Source organism: Danio rerio, chromosome 4 (assembly GCF_052040795.2).
Source record: "Danio rerio strain M-AB ecotype USA chromosome 4, GRCz13ab, whole genome shotgun sequence".
Classification (NCBI taxonomy): Eukaryota; Metazoa; Chordata; class Actinopteri; order Cypriniformes; family Danionidae; genus Danio; species Danio rerio.
This window is the reverse complement of record NC_141024.2, coordinates 53994102-54012824: the sequence shown is the minus strand read 5'-3', so window position 1 is coordinate 54012824 and position 18723 is coordinate 53994102. Positions and strand designations below refer to the sequence as shown.

The window sequence follows — 18723 nt, the reverse complement described above, 5'->3', positions numbered from 1 at the left end:
GCGCGTTCTACAGCAAATTTAATTTTGCGGCAAAACCTAAACACATCAGAGGATGGCAAAGAAGGGAGATTTACTCTTAAATTGATGAGGATCTAGTGCCAGTGGATGTCCAGCATCAGGAACACCATTATTGTTCAGTTCTAGAACCCAAAATAGTTTTTTAATACACCAGATTAGTCTGACAATCTCCGTGAAGAGGTGGAATGACTATAAGGAGACTGTTTTGATGCTGCTTTTAGTGCTGTTATAAGGTTCTAAAGGTACAGTTAAAAAACGATGTACTAGAATTTACATCATTTAGAATGTAATAGTCAAATAACAGTCTGAAACAAATGTGTCAAGCGCAAGTATTTATATGCAAAACCTAATCAGAGTACAATTAAAAGCATTGAAAGAGTCTTAAATTTGATAATCTTAAATTAAGGCTTTAATAGCCTTGAATTATTATACAAAGTCTTGGATTTCATTACAGAGGTCCTAATTTATTTATTTATTTTACCTTTTTAAGATTAAGTTCATACATTAATTGTTTTAAAACATCTATTTCGTAATACTTTAATATGAGGAATAAAACACTACTTATTGTCAAAACTCATTCTTAGGAACTTTACCTTTTTCACAACTTGTATAGTTTCTCTATCTAAAAAAGCTCCTGATCTAAATGCATAGATCTTAAAAAACAAAAATGCATGCATACAGTTATTTTATTTAGAAAAATTAAAACCATTTAAAACTGACCAGTCATATATTTTATTTATACATATTTAAATTTGTCTCTTGATTGTACACATATTTTTCCCTTTATAACAAATACATAAATCATCTACATATAAACTACAAAATATATTATTCCCATTAACATTTACAATATTATTAATTTTAATACTAAATAGTGTTACTGATAGTATACTTTCTTGGGGCACTCCTGATTCTCATATATGCTATATATGCTCATATATTCAGATAATATAGTTTTCATACGCACACGAAAAACTCTCTTGAATAAAATAAATTTGCAATAAAATTAGGCAAATTTCCTCAAACACCCATCTCGTGTAAATCTTTTAAAATACCATACCTCCTGGTAGTGTCAAAGGCCTTTTCCGGATTTAAAAAAAAAAAAAACTGCTTGCATGTGTTCTTTTTTTTAATAAAACCATCTCGTACAAAAGATTCTAATCGTATAAGATGGCAAAGAGTACTTTTCCCTCTTCTAAACCCACACTGATATTTATTAATCTTCTGGGTTTTTTTTAAATCCACACCAATCGATCATTAATCATTCATTCCATTGTTTTGCAAAGGCAACTGGTAAGTGCTATTGGACGATAAATAGTTTAATGATCTTTTCCTGGTTTAGGTATTGGTATATTAATAGCTTCTTTCTAAAAGGCTAGTATTTCTCCTAATTTGCAGATATTGTTAACCCGACAAGAAATGCCATCTAAAAAGGTGACCTGCTGTTTGTCTAGTCATGGACATTGACAACATAAATATACAAATTACAATGTTAACCTGGGGCTTGTGATTGTGAAACGTCTGTTAATGAACATCAGGTATAGCATGAACAGTGTGAAAGGAGATTACAGATAACACAGGATTCTGTTTATCCAGTGTTAGAATGACGCGGAGTTAATAATTTCAAGAGTTAAAAGCTCTCGAATACTCAGCCTCAGCTCTCAGAATAAACAGAGCACAATGACAAACAGTGACATACATAAATTGTAAATCATATCATAGCAGTGACCTGGGGCCTCATGTATCAACGCTGCGTACGCACAAAAACTTTGCGTACGCCAGGTTTCACGCTCAGAATCGCTCACGTTTGGATTTACTAACAATGAACTGAACGTGGGAATTTGCGCAGGTTCACGGCAGCTTTCTGGCAGGCGTACGCACATTTTTTGTGCGTGTCTGTTTCATTTCCATTGGCGACTCCTAGAGGCAGTTGTGTTAAATTATTCTCTACAAAGTGTCTGATCCTTGCAATGGCGTCTGTATGAGACGGGTTCATATAGTAGGTATGTAAGATTTCCAAACCATACAGTTGACCAGCTAAACATTAAAGCACAATTTGCAGCGGTCGCCTGTTTTCCCAATGTAATCTGAGCTATCTACTGCACGCACATTGCTATAAAGACACTATGTGAAGATAAATTTGCATGCGTGAATCAGAAACATTTCCATTCAATAAATGTGCAAATAAAATATGATGCACAAACTTATTGATGATTCCTACTTGTCTTTCTCGTGATAAATAGTGGGCAAAATCTGATATGTAGCGGGGAAAAAAAAGAAGAATGAATTCATCAGACGCTGGATTCGAGCCGAGTTTATGCTCGAACGTGTCAGTACATGATCATATGCTTCTTATGAGGTGCGCCACTGAGACTGCAAAGGGTACTGCAACATTTTACAGATATAAACCACACTATTTCTTTTTTAAATGCACTCAGTGCAATGTTCAGACCCAACTGTGTTAACCGTATCAGCTAAACTCTCCCACTCTATTTTTTTTCTTTTGTTGTTAATTCCGGAGAACAAACTTGCAAATAACACCGCTTTTCTCCGGTCTACCTCCGAAAGCAGCACCTCCATTTCACATTCTGTTCAAAGTTTCTCTTTTTGCTTGCTTTTGCCATTGCTTTTTCGTTGGGTTTTGACATTAGCATAGTCATTAGCATATTCATACGGGGGAGGAGGCAGGGAGGGGTTTTGTGCTCGTGCATGTTGCGCTCAGTTTCACGTTCATTCAGATGTACAAAAGAATATGCGTGAGATTTGGCGTACGCAGTGTTTCATACATCTGAATTTTTTTCTGCGTACGCACATTTACAGCTTTGTGCGTACGCAATGTTTTAGTAAGATTTCCACGCAAGTCTTCGTACATGAGGCCCCTGATCTTTTATGCTATTGTTTTAGAACTTACAATTATTGGAGAAATGACCAGGAATAATAAACAATAGAAAACAGTAAAACTCGAGGGCGAACTGGCCATAGGGAGACATAGGGACATTTCCCCTTGGCCTGACAGTCATCTGACCTGCTGCCACCGTGATTCTGGCCCCCTCCGCCCCCACTTATCATGAACATTGCACTTCAATCCCCATACTTAATTTAGTAATAGGAAATTAATCCTTAACAAAGTATGAAAGTATAATTATTAAGCAAATTATAAATGTCGTTGTAAGTCTGGAATACAGCATATGTAGCTGCAGTTAAAAACTGTTTAATAACACTTATTAATTTAGAGTTAATGCTAAACAGATAATGCTAAACAAATAATGAATTCAGTATTTGCTAATGCATAATAAATGGTTTATAGTGTGTAGTTATTATTGTAAAGTGTTACCAAATTATCTTTTGTCTTAGACCTTTAGACCTGTCTTACACTGTTAAAAATTGTCCCGTTAAAAAACAGTAAAATACTGGCAGCTGCAGTTGCCAGCAATGTACTGTTATTTTACAGTATGTTGATGTAAAAATACATGGACTACATTGATTTACACAATACTCAAGTGAACTCATTTTGCTCACTGAAAGCAACTGCCTCAAATTGGCCAACAGCTGAATGAGTTTATGAAGTAATGTGCTATATATGCTTAGAAGCATAATCATAATGATAACTTATTTTAGTTAATTAGAAAAGTTCGGTTTAACTCTAATGTCTTATTTTTCACAACAGCACACATACATGTAAATCTGGAATCACCAGAGAGATTCTGACTGCATCAGCAACTAAACAGCCGCTGTCTTTAAATAAAGAAACATGCAGAATAACATCAGCAGCTCATTGTTCATCTTTAACTCATACACTGGCTCTACTCTCCTCCACAACGGTGACACACAGAAGAAATTAGCTTCAGGTTTTACAGTAAAATACTGTTTTTTTCCTTGTTTTAACGGTAATCTACTGGCAGCTGTGGTTGCCAGCAATCTACTGTTTTTTTACAGTCTACTTCCGTAGTTTAAATTGACAGTATATTACTGTTAAAATACATTTTTACACTGTGTTTTTACCTCTCACACCTTTAACCCTTTAAACCCCAGAGCATATACTTCAGTTTTTATTGAAGTGTCCACACTACTGAGTGTTCAAGAAACATGGAGCAAAGCTGAAGTAAATTCATTAATTAACTGACTAATTAAATGATAATTGAGGATTAACAATGAATAAATGAAGAAATACTGAAGGAAAAAAACAAGAACAGAACATACAAAACTTTAGTCACAGCTTTATAATGAAATAACCTGAAGAACAACAAATGATTAAATAATTTAAATGATCAGCGGATGATTAAACAACTCTACCAACATCATCACCAGCTACACTTATTACTTAATACATGTATTTTTGTATAACATCTACTAAAGTTCTTCTTGAGAAAAAAAAGTGAAAGTTTTACGTCACCATCATGGAGAACAGAGTTTGCTTTAGTTGGGCTCTTAGCCCTGTCACTTTTAACATTTGTATATCTTGGCTGCTGCAATTGTTAAGAACTTTGTTTAAAAACCTTCTTTGTTGTGGCAAGTCAGCCAAAAACCTAAATAAGATCTGGTGATGTTCATGTTGCTATTAAATGGCAGAGTCTGTTCTAATTCAGTATAATAAAATTTACTGCTGCTATTCAATGTTAAATCTTTTGTTTTACATTATATGTCTTTATATGGCAATGATTTCTGGAAGTTTTTAAGAATATCTTGGACAATAACACTGCTCTATGGTGTAAATTGCACTCAGAGAGGCATCAATAATCAGCATATGAACCTCAATAATGGTGACAACTAACAAAATTACCAGTTTAACTCACAAACAGGCAACTGAAAGTCTAAACATAAACAACAGCAGAATCAAAAACAAATAAAGAAAACTGTGAGACCATCATACATTTATTTACACCGCAATGCATGCTGGGATATTTGTACCGTGCCACTCCCAGCATGCATTGCAGCATGAAACATTTGAATTGTTACCATTGTTGAGATACAAGGTCAGATTCATGAGGTCTGAGTGTGTATTTGTCATAACTGAACTGTTTTTGTATGTTATTTCTTAACTGTTAAGTATTTATGGAGGTATCTTTTCTGATTCCACTTCTCATTAATTAAATTAATACCTGCAATTAAGCATAAAATCTATTGCATGTGGCCCTTCTTCCAGATTTATACCAAAACATTTATCAGAACTAATTTCAGACAAATAGATTTCTCTATTTATTGACTTCCCAACTTTATCGCTATAGTACAAGCACTTTGTTAACTCTTTATTATAGTAATTGGAGAGTCTGATTTAATAAGTTTAAAGGTGAAGAGCCCAACTAAACCAGCCCCATTACGGTGACACAAAAAACACCTTAATTCCTGTTGGATCTCAATGAGAATAGTATGGAAGTCAAATCAGTCAGTAATAAGTGTGTGTCTGCTGTTGTTTGTGGAGTTGTTTAATGATCCTCTGCTGAGACTGAAGGTGTTTTATTTTATTTGATTTTATTTAATGTTGTAACTCAAGTCACTGTTTGTGTTTCTTTTCTTCAGTAATTGTAATTATTAACAGCAGGTGTTCATCAGTGTCTGAATTCACTCATTAGTGTTTATTAAAACTGTCAGGTGAACCATATTAGTTAACTAGTGTATGGAATAGTGAACAAGGGCACAAAGTGTGATTTCAAACACAGACTTCAAAACATCGAATCTGAACTCTGTTAGCTCACAGTTTTCTGCAGTTGGTTACTTTCTCGAAAACAAAAATGTTACCCAGAAAGCACTGTTTTTAACAGAATATTACTGTTTTAGTGAAAAAACATTATTTTACCGTAGAATCTGACCGTTTTTTAACAGCAATTTTTTACAGTGTACCTCCCTGACTCTTTATCCCTCCTTTCTGCTTTATAGCCATGCTTAGTGAAAGTAACACCATCGTTAAATTACATACACTTTACATAAACTATGCAAAACTCGCTGTGTGCTGACACTTCTGCACAAAAGGCTGTTAATTCAGTTTCATGGCGCATGAGCGACGCTTATTTTTTCGGCGTGCATGCAAACAACCGGGATTCACACAGGAGCATGTGTGAGTTGCTGGTTTTCTGTACGCATGCATCAGTTTGCTTTCACAAGCGATGTTTCAGTTGCACATTGAGAATAACAAACTCGCACGTGCAAAAAATGCCAAATGTAAATGGCCCCTAATGTCTTTATTTTGAGATTGCCACTCTTAATGAATACATTTGCATAAAGTAATTGTATCTAAATGCTTTCACTAGGGGACATTTTTTTTTGCCTCCCCCAGGAAAATCCCACCCTGAGCGATCGCCCACATTGCCCATGCCTAAATCCACCACTGGTATTGCTAAACATTATTGTTCCACTATTATTTGTTTGTTTTGTCTCACGTCGTCCCATCACATCATATAGTTCAGAATACTGTACAATGTTTTATAATGATTAATTATTTTAGTGTCAATTTCATTCAGCATGTTTAAAATTGGGGCATCCATGTTTTCTGACATACCTTAAACCAGGGTCTCTGCAGGTTTCACCAAGTTAAATTTAAGACTTTTATGACCATTATGAATGAAATTTTAGACTCATAAAAGACTAAAGAATTTTTCAAATGGCCCAGATTTTGTATTTGTCCTATCAAAAAAATATTATAATAAAAAAAATATTATATTATTATTTTGAATATTTCTTAGTAAAAGATTTTAAATGTGTAAAAAAGCAAGCTCTACTTGTATCCACACACATTTTTCCAAAATAAACTTTCTTTAAAATAAAATTTTTTTACAAATGTTTTAAAAACTATAACAAATTAAATCTATGCACAACAATCTGTCCAGGTCGATGTCCTCAGCAGTAAATACATGGAGCACGTTTAAACAAATGATATTGTAAGGAAAATACTTAATCCATTATGATAAATAGAGTTAAAATGACCTTTTTGAATAAAAAAAGTTTAAAGTTTTATTGAGATGGATTGTTGGTGATTGTATAGGTTTTGGCCAGACTGGTTAACACAATATGAACAAAGGAAAATGAACACTTGTTTAAAAAAGATTAAAAACCTACAACACAATTTTAGTAAATTTAAGACTTTTAAGGCCTAAAAATTTGATTTTGGAATTTAAGACATTTTAAGACTCCGTGGAAACCCTGTTTAAACACAATAGCCCTGGTAGTTAGTTATTATGATAATGATGTAATTCTAATTCAGATACTATCTGTGAGAACTAGTAACAACTAGAAACAAGTTTAATCCCATGAGGTTAATTAAAAAGGGGGAATTGGGATCAATGGGACATATGCAAGTGGAAAGTACTAAGCTAACACTATCACTGCAACACTGTGAGAATACTGAAGGTCAAATATCGTCAGCTCAGTTAAACGCTTTTAATTTATGTTTTTTTGTTTATTTTATATAGTACAAGTGTTCAATGAAGCTTTAAAACAGTAGTAGAACAAGAAAAAGCAATAACCATAAGAAGGAAGAGAAAATGGGAGACTAATAATACTTGAAATAATGACAAAAGACACGAGAACAAGTGACGAAAGAAACTCATTCCTGTCTTTAAATGAGTGCTTATGTGCATTTAGGAGAACTAGGCAGCACACTCAGGGCTGCAAGATGGATTTAATTTAGTAGCCTATTCTTAATATTAAAATATATCAGTATGAAAACCAACCTGTTTGTTCCTGCAGATCTTCCTGTTTGACTGTGAATGTTTCTTCAATCTTCACATCTTCACTCTCCTCTTTAATAAACGCCATCTTTATAACAGTGTGGAGATCAGTCGCTTCAGCAGGAGTTTTTCTCTGCGTTTGGACACTTTATCCTGTTTAAAATGAACAAAACAATAAAAAAATGTCCTGTTTAAAATAAATAAAACACTGAACAAAAACAAGATAATTTCAACACTTGCTTCAACAGTTTTTTTTTATATGAGTCATTAACAAACAAAAATTATGTAAGTCTGAGCAAGCAACAAAAGCCACAAACCAGCCGATGTAAACTAGGACTCTAGAAATTTTATTGATGTATACTTGGAATAGAGTGACAATATGCTATTTAATAAATTAAACCTTCACTAAAACACTTATCACACACACTTTACTGTTGCTTTATTCAATCTTTTTTTAGGTATGTTCTTAATTGTTTAGTTTGTTTGATTTATTTTATTGTCTGCTTACAGCAACGTTGTAGCACTTATTTGCACAAGACAAGAATTTCCTCTCGGGACAAATAAAGTTTATCCTATCTTATTCAAACAATAGACCTTACAGTGAGTAAAATAGTAGTTCTTTGTATAAAGGGTTAAAATAATATTGTCAACAGCAGGTACATCTAACATTAAATGAACACACTGAAATTTTAATCAGTTGGTTTACATCTGTGTACAAGCTTTAAAACAAACCTTTCTCCAGTTGAATCACAGTGTGGGAGCGGCGCAGCCTTATGACGTCACACCACCATGCCACAATAAAAGTCTTTTTTTGTTTAGCTTTTTCCCCCTACTCACTCTTAATTATGATTCATGACTTATCGATACATTTCTCCCTCATTTTCCACTTTATAATTTATCTGCTTTTTGTTTTGTATTTGTAATGAATGGGGAAACATCAAATTTTTATATTAATTTATATACGTAATAGGTTGAAACTTATTTGGCCTACAGTCCATTTGTCAGGATAAAATCAATATTTATAACCAAACAAACAAACACATAACTAAATAGTTGTAAAAAAGCTTTTAAAAATGACTGAAAAACTTAATACACTGTTGAACAATGCATGCACATGTTTAGATTTTACATTTTATAATGTCAGCAATCAGATATTATTTGAGTGTAAATTCAGAATGTGCAACTCACCTTTCCAGTCTTCAATGAAGAAGTGGGATGAGAAATGGCCTCAGTCGGGGTTTTTTTTGTATGTTGTTGTTGGTAATAATCTCAATGTAGGAATCAACAATCGTAGTTTGTCCTCCAAAGTTGTTCTCTTATAGCTAAATAAGCCAATGAAGTTTCTGTTAAGAACGCAGAATATATAGATACAACCCTGCTGACCTACTTGATCTGGCATGTGATTGGTTAATACTCAATTGGCCCCCATTAATGCTGGTATAAAGATGCAAATGAGCAGTGGGCAACAGTGAAGACTCAAAACACATTACTGCAGACGATGGGAAGTTTAGCAGCTATACAAACCATAGCTTTAAAGAGAAATAAAGATGTATTGGGAAAATAAGTTGACTTTTGATGGAAGCTTTTTTATTTTGGCTGCTGCATTTTATAGTTAAATGGGTGGTCCACTGCAATATCATATTTTAAACTTTAGTTGATGTGTAATGTAGCTGTGTGAACATAAACAACATCTCTGAATGTAAAAAGTTCAAAGTTCAATGCAAAGGGAGACCTTAAACAGCCGAAATACAGAACTTGATTTTAACTTGCACTGGGAAAAAATGTTTTAGAAAAAGCCACAATAAAAAAAGCAAACAGCAGTTTACACCGAGGGAAAAAAAGTTTTCATTATTAAAAATAAAATTATATTATAATGAATTGAAATCATATATTGTATGCATTTGGGTCAGTTTTAATGCATTAATGAAGGATATTTAAAGCTGGACCGACCGACGCAATAAACATGTATGTTGCGTTTGTTTAATTTATTATGCATGCGAAGACTTATTCTAAACCAAATTTGTTGCCGGATTCTTTTTATGGGAACGAGAGATAAAGTGCTTATGAATTGCTTTGTCGGCCTCTGGTGGTTAACTGATGCAGAGCCGACGTCTGGGTCTGGGAGACACATTACTGTGGATGATGAGAGGTTCAGTTGCTTTACAAACCAGTTTTTACAGAGAAATAATGTTGTATTGGGAAAATAAGTTGACTTTAGCCATCTTCATTTGTTTTGTTGCTGTTGTTTTATAGGACTATTAATTGAAGCTTTTTTTTTATTGTGGCTGCTGCATTTTGTAGTTAATGTTGATACACCTATGTTGAGGTATTTTGATTTGAAACACATTATAATTTTTTTTTCCCAAGCCTGGTTAAAAGGTAGTGCAAGAGTTATGTGTTGTTTTTGTAGAAGTTTCTCAGAGTCTCTTGGCTGAAGTCTTTGTGTAAAGATGCAAATGAGCATTGAAAACTCAATCCATACCGATGTCTCAATACACACAACTACATTCACTTATATAATAGTTATAGAAGATGTATACTATTATACTGTGATATATTATCATTCGTTGAAAGGAACAATTTATAAACTTCACATTGAGGTTTTGTTTGTGTAAAGGTCAGTCAATATATTGACATGAGCTAACTATTAGCAGAGTTTTAGTCATTTATTTATTACTGAACTTGTTCTTTATGTGAGTTTAGACTCCTTTATTTATCTTAAAGCACATGCTGCTCATGACTGGCTTCTGGAAGACTGTAAACACTTTATGTTTATAAATTGTAACTATCAAAATGTAACTTGTTTCTGTGCCAATTTTGTTTTCTTTCCTTTTTTTTAGTTGAACAGAACATGTGTAAGCAGCTCAGCTTTCCCGAAAGCCTCTTATTCACCTGGTATGTATTAAAGATGTTTTTCTCTCTATTTATTACTTGTGTTTGTGCACACAAATATGCATAGACATTCACAGAAGCATATATAAGATACTCTGACAAAACTTTTTCCTTTTAACACAGTAAAGCTATCGCATACTGTGATGCATCTAAATATTTATAATTAGAAAATAATTACATCACTAGTAAATTTATTGTATAGGCAGTTTATACAGAATAATTCAACGACAAGAGTTCACTTTCATATCTACACAATGCATAACTTTTAACGTGATTAACCTGCTCCACCTACACCAACTACAGCATTTCTCAGACTTCTTTTTTCACTATGGTGTAATTACAGTGGTGAACATCACATAAAACAACAACTGCACTTACTCCTGTAACTTGTTTGCAACAATGAATTTTAAATATCTGCGTCACATAGTCATTTAAATAAATGGATCATCATTGTGTGCGGTCATCTTTATTAATAGCTGCCTGATTATTAACTGAATAGGACCGTTTAACATATAAGAAACCCGTTGACAGGTATAGCTGTTCATGCCAATACCAACTTGATAGACTATTACATGAACATATTACATGAACAGGACCTGCCTAACATCTCTTAAGACAAATAAGCATAGTGTCTATAACAATACATGCTTGATTGCCCAGATCAATACAGTCGCTACATCTGAATGGTGCTTTTTCACACATTTTAAAAATAACAACTATTTGTAAGCGAAGTTCTTATCCAATACCAGTTTAATACCTCAAATAATTATACATGTGAGGCATCACAGTGGTGCAGTAGATAGCACTGATCGCCTCACAGTAAGAAGGTTGTTGGTTTGAGCCTCAGCTGGGTCAGTTGACATTTTTGTTTGTGTGTTCTCCCCATGTTCGCATGAGTTTCCTCCAGGTGCTCTGGTTTCCCCCAAGTCCACAGGAACTGTTGAACCATACAGTGGCTGTTTTTTTTGCCCCTGTATTCTCTTTATTTGCATTCAGCAGAAACAGTTTTGAAATTAGTAGAGGATGAGTAAATGACAGAATTGTAATTTTTATGTGAACTACCCCTTTAATGCTTATGTAAGTAAAGGTAAATTAAATATTACTACAGATATTGCTAAAGAATGGCAGGAAACGTGGATAATAAGAGACAACAATTCATGTGAAAAAAGAAACCCTATATAGGCCTATGAAGTTGTAGAAATAGAAGAGGTCATAATTATGAGGATGAGATTTGGACTCAAATATTAATAGAAAGTGTTGTAGACATACAAGTCATTATAAAGTGGATTAAAAAAAGTTAAGAAAATGTTTAGATTTAAGGTTTGTGAGAGAGAGAGCAGACAAAGTGTAAAGTGAAAACCATGGGAGAAATGTATCAATAAGTCATGACTGCAACAGATAGTGGCAAAAAAGTTAAACAAAAAAGACTTTTATTTTGCCGTGGCGTGTGACGTCATCAGGCAGCGCTGCTTCGTCGCTGTGATTTAACTGGAGAAAGGTTTGTTTTAAAACGTTTACAGATATAAACTGATTTAAAGTTAAAGTTCTAAAGTTTTAAGTTTTTTATACGATGCTATATTATGTTCCTGCTGTTGGAAATATTATTTTAACCCTTTATATAACTATTTTAGTATTTTAGTAGTACTATTTTATTCTCAGTAACTGAAGGCTGTTGTCTGAATTAAACAACAGAAAAGTGTATAATAAGTGTTTTAATTAAATGTTTCACCTGATTTCTTTTTGTTAATTACTCTCAAATAAAGAAACCATTGAAGCAAGTGTTGAAGAGAAATTATTTTGTTTCTGTTCATTGTTTTGTTCATTTTGAACTGGATTAAGTGTCCAAACACAGAGAAAAAAAAACCCTGCTGAAGCGACTGATCTCCACACTGTTACAAAGATGGCGTTTATTAAAGAGGAGAGTGAAGATGTGAAGATTGAAGAGACATTCACAGTCAAACAGGAAGATCTGCAGGAACAAACAGGTTGGTTTTCATACTGTTATATTTTAATATTAAGAATAGGCTACTAAATTAAATCCATCTTGCAGCCCTGAGTGTGCTGCCTAGTTCTCCTAAACGCACAAAAGCAGTCATTGAAAGACAGGAATGAGTTTCTTTTGTCACTTGTTCTCGTGTCTTTTGTCATTCTTTTAATGTATTATTAGTCTCCCATTTTCTCTTCCTTTTTAAGGTTATTGTTTTTCTTGTTCTCCTGCTGTTAATAAAGCGTCCTTGAGCACTGGCGCTATATAAACTAAACAAAAACAATAAATTAAAGTTCAAATGAGCTGACGATATTTGACCTACAGTATTCTCATAGAAGATATCTGCTATTACGGTGATAGTGTTGACTTTTACTTTTCATTTGCATATTTCACGTTGATCACAATTTTTTCATCAACTTCTTTATGGGTTTAAACTTGTTTCTAGTAGTTGTTACTAGTTCTCACAGATAGTATCTGAGTTAGAATTACATCATTATAATAGCTAATTACCGGGGCTATTGCTTTTAAACAGGGTTTCTGCGGTGCCTTAAATTCCAAAATCTAAATTTTCAATCTACAATCACCAACAATCCATCTCAATAAAACTTTTCATTCAAAAAGGTCTTTTTAACTCTATTTATCATAATGGTTTAAATATTTACTTACAATAACATTTGTTTAAACGTGCTCCATTACTGCTGAGGACATCGACCTAGACAGATTGTTGTGCATATATTTTGTTTATTATAGGTTTTAAAACGTTTAAAGCATTTGTTCATTTATTTATTTATTAATTTTAAAGAAAGTTTACTTAGGAAAAAAAGTGTATGGATACAAGTAAAGCTTACTTGTTGCTACACAGAATTCGAACCGGGGTTGCTGCGGCCACAACGCAGAGTACTAACCACTATACGATCACGGCGAGCTATGAAACAGCCGTTGTGACCTATGTGTAGTATGTTCCTCCCTGTGATAAGCCCCTTTCTCTTCAGTGAGAACACTCTGTTGTTTTTCTCCTCCTACCAGCACAACGCTTTTCCCAAGAAACAATGGAAATGCAAACAATTGACGACTGCTGCAATTTAAAAAAGGGGGAGGACGTAGTCGGCAGGATTCGAACCTGCGCGGGGAGACCCCAATGGATTTCTAGTCCATCGCCTTAACCACTCGGCCACGACTACAAGACTACCTGTACTGCCATTTCTTTATGCCTAGTACACATATTGTGCATCCAGATGAAAATTTCATCAAGCGATAGCTCAACGGCAAAAGCTGTGGCTCCACAAAAGGAGTGTCACACGCCCGAACAGGGACTTGAACTCTGGACCCTCAGATTAAAAGTCTGATGCTCTACCGACTGAGCTATCCGGGCTCCACAACAGTAATTTGCAAGTAGGCAAGGTTTGGGTTGTGGTCGGCGCAGACCTTTACAGTACACTAAAGTTTACCGTGAGATGGGGTTTTAAGCTTATGGTTGGTGTGGATGTTGCTAAAACACGACAGGTTACTTTGAGGTTGGGTTTATGGTTTTTGTAGGTGTAGACATCAGTACAACACAATAGTTTGGACTTCATGTCATGTAGGAGACATTAAATAGATCAATGATAACTGCAGATAGTCTTTCTGCTGTTGTGGCAATGAATGGACACTCAACAATTGAAAAGATTCCTTCCATGCCTTAGAAGCGTGACTTGATCAGTACTTATCTACACAGCATGCTGGCATCAAAGATCCTATTTCTCTTATATCATATCTCTAGTCTTCCACACTTTAGGAAACGTAAACATTCAGGACGTGCCATTAGCACAGCCTGCACTAAAAGAAGGCTGGAGATAACGGATGGCAACACAGAGTGCGACACCAATGTCACCTTGAAAAACCTGCCGTGACCCGGATTCGAACCGGGGTTGCTGCGGCCACAACGCAGAGTACTAACCACTATACGATCACGGCGAGCTATGAAACAGCCGTTGAGACTTATGTGTGGTATGTTCCTCCCTGTGATAAGCCCCTTTCTCTTCAGTGAGAACACTCTGTTGTTTTTCTCCTCCTACCAGCACAACGCTTTTCCCAAGAAACAATGGAAATGCAAACAATTGACGACTGCTGCAATTTTAAAAAGGGGGAGGACGTAGTCGGCAGGATTCGAACCTGCGCAGGGAGACCCCAATGGAATTCAAGTCCATCGCCTTAACCACTCGGCCACGACTACAAGACTGTCCGTTCCGCCATTTCTTTATGCCTAGTACACATATTGTGCATCCGGATGAAACTTTCATCAAGCGATAGCTCAACGGCAAAAGCTGTGGCTCCACAAAATGAGAGTCACACGCCCGAACAGGGACTTGAACCCTGGACCCTCAGATTAAAAGTCTGATGCTCTACCGACTGAGCTATCCGGGCTCCACAACAGTAATTTAAAAGTAAGCAAGGTTTGGGTTGTGGTCGGCGCAGACCTTTACAGTACACTAAAGTTTACCGTGAGATGGGGTTTTAAGCTTATGGTTGGTGTGGAGGTTGCTAAAACACGACAGGTTACTTTGAGGTTGGGTTTATGGTTTTTGTAGGTGTAGACATCAGTACAACACAATAGTTTGGACTTCATGTCATGTAGGAGACATTAAATAGATCAATGATAACTGCAGAATGTCTTTCTGCTGTTGTGGCAATGAATGGACACTCAACAATTGAAAAGATTCCTTCCATGCCTTAGTCTTCCACACTTTAGGAAAACGTAAACATTCAGGACGTGCCATTAGCACAGCCTGCACTAAAAGAAGGCTGGAGGTAACGGATGGCAACACAGAGTGCGACACCAATGTCACCTTGAAAAGCCTGCCGTGACCCGCATTCGAACCGGGGTTGCTGCGGCCACAACGCAGAGTACTAACCACTATACGATCACGGCGAGCTACGAAACAGCCCTTGTGACCTATGTGTGGTATGTTCCTCCCTGTGATAAGCCCCTTTCTCTTCAGTGAGAACACTCTGTTGTTTTTCTCCTCCTACCAGCACAACGCTTTTCCCAAGAAACAATGGAAATGCAAACAATTGACGACTGCTGAAATTTTAAAAACAGGGAAGACGTAGTCGGCAGGATTCAAACCTGCGCAGGGATACCCCAATGGATTTCTAATCCATCACCTTAACCACTCAGCCACGACTACAAGACTGACTGTACCGCCATTACTTTATGCCTAGTACACATATTGTGCATCCAGATGAAACTTTCATCAAGCGATAGCTCAACGGCAAAAGCTGTGGCTCCACAAAATGAGCGTCACATGCCCGAACAGGGACTTGAACCCTGGACCCTCAGATTAAAAGTCTGATGCTCTACCGACTGAGCTATGCAGTCTCCACGTCAGTAATTTACAAGTAGGCAAGCTTTGGGTTGTGGTCGGAATTGATCCGTTCATCTCTTGAGTCCTCTATCGGGTCTGAGTCACTCATTCATCATGGGACAATCATACGCATTTAGAGCCGGAAAAAGAATTGATCCGTTCACCTCATGAGTCAGGTCTGAATTTGGAGAAAAGCTCTGCCACTGCACTTGACACCACCAACACTGGTTTGAAGTGCAGCTCAGGTTAAATACTCTCTCTCCTCTCTAGAAAGATCCAATGATTGCTACAAGGTGGACACAGTTACCTGCAGGGAGAGAGAGAGAGAGGAAAAACACAATGCTCATTGTCCACCAAAAGATATGTCTCAGGACGCAAGCCCTGGGATAACCGTTATCACCCTCCTGGAGCATATACAGGCAAGAAATCCATTAATTAGTTGTTATGGAAGTTATTTATTAAGCTTTTAATGTACTACACAAAATGGTAATCTAAATGTTTATTTTATCATTAGTTTTATTTAATATATGTTTTTTTAATTGTTTTATTTTTTTAAGGTGAATTGCTGGGAATGGAGCACCTTTACAGCCAGACCGGCAAAACCCTGACTCCGGTGCTCCAGAACCCAGAGGAGGAAGACAGGCTGGTGGAGGAAGTACATGACGAGGATCTACAAGATGACGGGTTTGAGGAGGAGATCATGGAGGACATCACAGTTCCAGTGCTGTATGAGGATGACCCCTGCCGTGATCTCAGAAACAGCCCCTCATCTTCGCCTCTGCCTCAGTCCCCAGCATTACTGGCTGAGCCGTCCACATCAGCTGGTGGAGAAGGACAGCTTCCTAGCCCAGCCCCCTCAGTGCCGTCACAGCCATCCAAGTCTGGAGACAGTCTCTCTGTTGAGGCTCAGGTAAGATATATTAAGAACTTAATTTTATTTAGTCTTTTTTATTCCACATATACTAAATTTATTCTGTATTTACCAGGGAGTAGTCATTGGACCTGATGGCATTGCTGGGTGGGACAAGGTGCAGGATCTGGCTGCTTATTTGGTAGGTCTTCGTTAGGCTCCTTACCTCACTGACCTGCAGGTGACAGAGGCCATCCAGCTGTGGACAGCTCTCCTGGATGTTGATAAACAGCGCATCAACTACCAGCCTCGACATGAGCCTCAGCTGACACATGGGCGCTTTAAGGCACCAAAGCGCTCCGGAGTCACTCCAGGTGTGGAGAGCGTCAAGCGCTGTCTGATTGGACATCCTGAGGGTCCAGCACAGTGGCCTAGCACCAGCCGCTTGGTTGAGGCCATTTGTACAAAGCTGTGTGCCGTACACAAGTCCACTTCCAAGAAGGCTGGTGTTCGCACGCACAGGTGGTCTAAAATACTGACCGATTACCACCACATCCGGGATCTGGTGCTTGGCAGTCGCAGGCTGATGGATGAAACAGTGATCCAGCTTTTTGAGCTAAATCAGAAGACGCTCATTCAGTGGTAAGCAAAGCACATTATTTTCTTTAGATTACCTGAATACTTCTAAATTAATATAAATGAATAATACATATCATTTATTATCAGGTTTCAACGGAGGCAAAAGGATCAGGAAATGAGTGTACTCACTCAGGGACTGACTCCACTTGATCCAATTGCTGTGGCAGATACGCAGCTTCCTTTGCCGAGGGGAAAATTGGACGAGGCACCGACAACATCAGGCCCCAAACACAAGTTTGTCTTTCCTCCAAATAAAGAAGGACAGGCACCTCTTCTTCGACCTGGTCAAAAGTCTGCTTCTGCAACCACCACAGTTTGCTCCTTCCTGCCGGATGTCACCACGGTGTGCTCCTTTCCACCGGCCCCCACGACGGTATGCCCAATCACGCCAACCCCCACCACAGTCTGCCACATTGCACCAGCCCCTACCATGGTGTGCCCCGTCACACCGACCTTCACCACAGTGCGCCCCATCTCGCCAGCCTCCACCACAGTGTGCCCCATCATACCAGCCTCCACCACAGTGCGCCCTATTGCGCCGGTCCCCACCACAGTGCGCCTCATTGTATCTGCCCCCACCACGGTGTGCTCCTTTCCACCGACCCCCAGCACGGTGTGCCCCATTGCACCACCCCCCACAGCACCAGATGTTGTGCAGCCTATTTCAGGACCTGGATCATTGTTTGGCACACTTGTTTTTAACCCAGACATGAGTGTGTCAATGGTGATTCCATCATTTGCTGCACCAACATCCAGTGCAGTCCCAGCTTCACCTGCACCTGCTGTTCCTCCACCTGCACCTGCTCCACCTGCACCTGCTGTTCCTCCACCTGCACCTGCTCCACCTGCACCTGCTGTTCCTCCACCTGCACCTGCTCCACCTGCGCCTGCTGTTCCTGTGTCCCGTTACACCCAGAGGAACAGGCGCAGACGGGAACAGGAGAAGAAAAGTGTTTGCAGCAAATGTGGGCAACCAAAGACTAAGGAGTTTGGCCATAGCCGATTTGTCCTTAGAGGACTGGTTGGCAGAACAGCGCCAGCAAAATAAAGGACAAACTCCAGCTCCAGAATAAAGGACAAATTGCTGTATATATTTTTGTAAATGTTACATGGGTACTCTCTCTCTCTCATTTTATTTAATTTTTGTGTGTTAATATTTAGCATTTTAAAGTGGCACTTATAGGCCCACTCTTATTTTGTCTTGTGTGTTCTTATTTAATATTTGTGTGCATTTTATGTAAAAATATATTTATATTTCTTTAAAAAAATAAAATTTTATACATTGCTTAAATACTATATTTTATATATTACGTGCCCCCACTCTTGCATTTT

The 18723-nt window shown here is 37.2% G+C and overlaps 2 protein-coding genes and 4 non-coding genes across 12 annotated transcripts in view; 1 reads left to right on the top strand and 5 right to left on the bottom strand.

Annotated features, from left to right (window-relative positions):
- The window catches only part of LOC103910528 (uncharacterized), a 173207-nt gene extending 164192 nt beyond the window's left edge, over window positions 1-9015 (bottom strand). For 3 of the 7 annotated variants that reach the window (XM_087248902.1, XM_088650476.1, XM_087248905.2), the window contains exons 1-2: window positions 8868-9015; window positions 7683-7832 (exon numbers count right to left, since the gene is read on the bottom strand). In XM_087248902.1, coding sequence (XP_087105028.1) covers window positions 7683-7767 — 85 coding nt within the window. In that variant the 5' untranslated portion in view covers window positions 7768-7832; window positions 8868-9015. Of the gene's footprint in view, window positions 1-7609; window positions 7835-8411; window positions 8466-8867 lie in introns of those variants that run through there. The other 4 variants (XM_087248901.1, XM_087248904.2, XM_087248903.1 and 1 more) reach the window with 3 other exon arrangements.
- Window positions 9016-13657: 4642 nt separating this feature from the next.
- Window positions 13658-13739, bottom strand: trnas-aga (transfer RNA serine (anticodon AGA)). Its single transcript has one exon. It is a non-coding gene; the product is annotated as a tRNA-Ser (tRNA).
- Window positions 13740-14439: 700 nt separating this feature from the next.
- On the bottom strand, window positions 14440-14511 carry trnah-gug (transfer RNA histidin (anticodon GUG)). Its single transcript has one exon. It is a non-coding gene; the product is annotated as a tRNA-His (tRNA).
- Window positions 14512-14688: 177 nt separating this feature from the next.
- trnas-uga (transfer RNA serine (anticodon UGA)) lies at window positions 14689-14770 on the bottom strand. Its single transcript has one exon. It is a non-coding gene; the product is annotated as a tRNA-Ser (tRNA).
- Window positions 14771-14888: 118 nt separating this feature from the next.
- On the bottom strand, window positions 14889-14961 carry trnak-uuu (transfer RNA lysine (anticodon UUU)). Its single transcript has one exon. It is a non-coding gene; the product is annotated as a tRNA-Lys (tRNA).
- Window positions 14962-15889: 928 nt separating this feature from the next.
- LOC110439463 (uncharacterized) lies at window positions 15890-18664 on the top strand. The gene is made up of 3 exons (XM_087249240.2): window positions 15890-15925; window positions 17045-17394; window positions 17479-18664. The coding sequence occupies exons 1-3, from the start codon at window positions 15890-15892 to the stop codon at window positions 18437-18439; spliced, it is 1347 nt and encodes a 448-aa protein (XP_087105366.2). The 3' UTR covers window positions 18440-18664.
- Window positions 18665-18723: the final 59 nt, after the last annotated feature.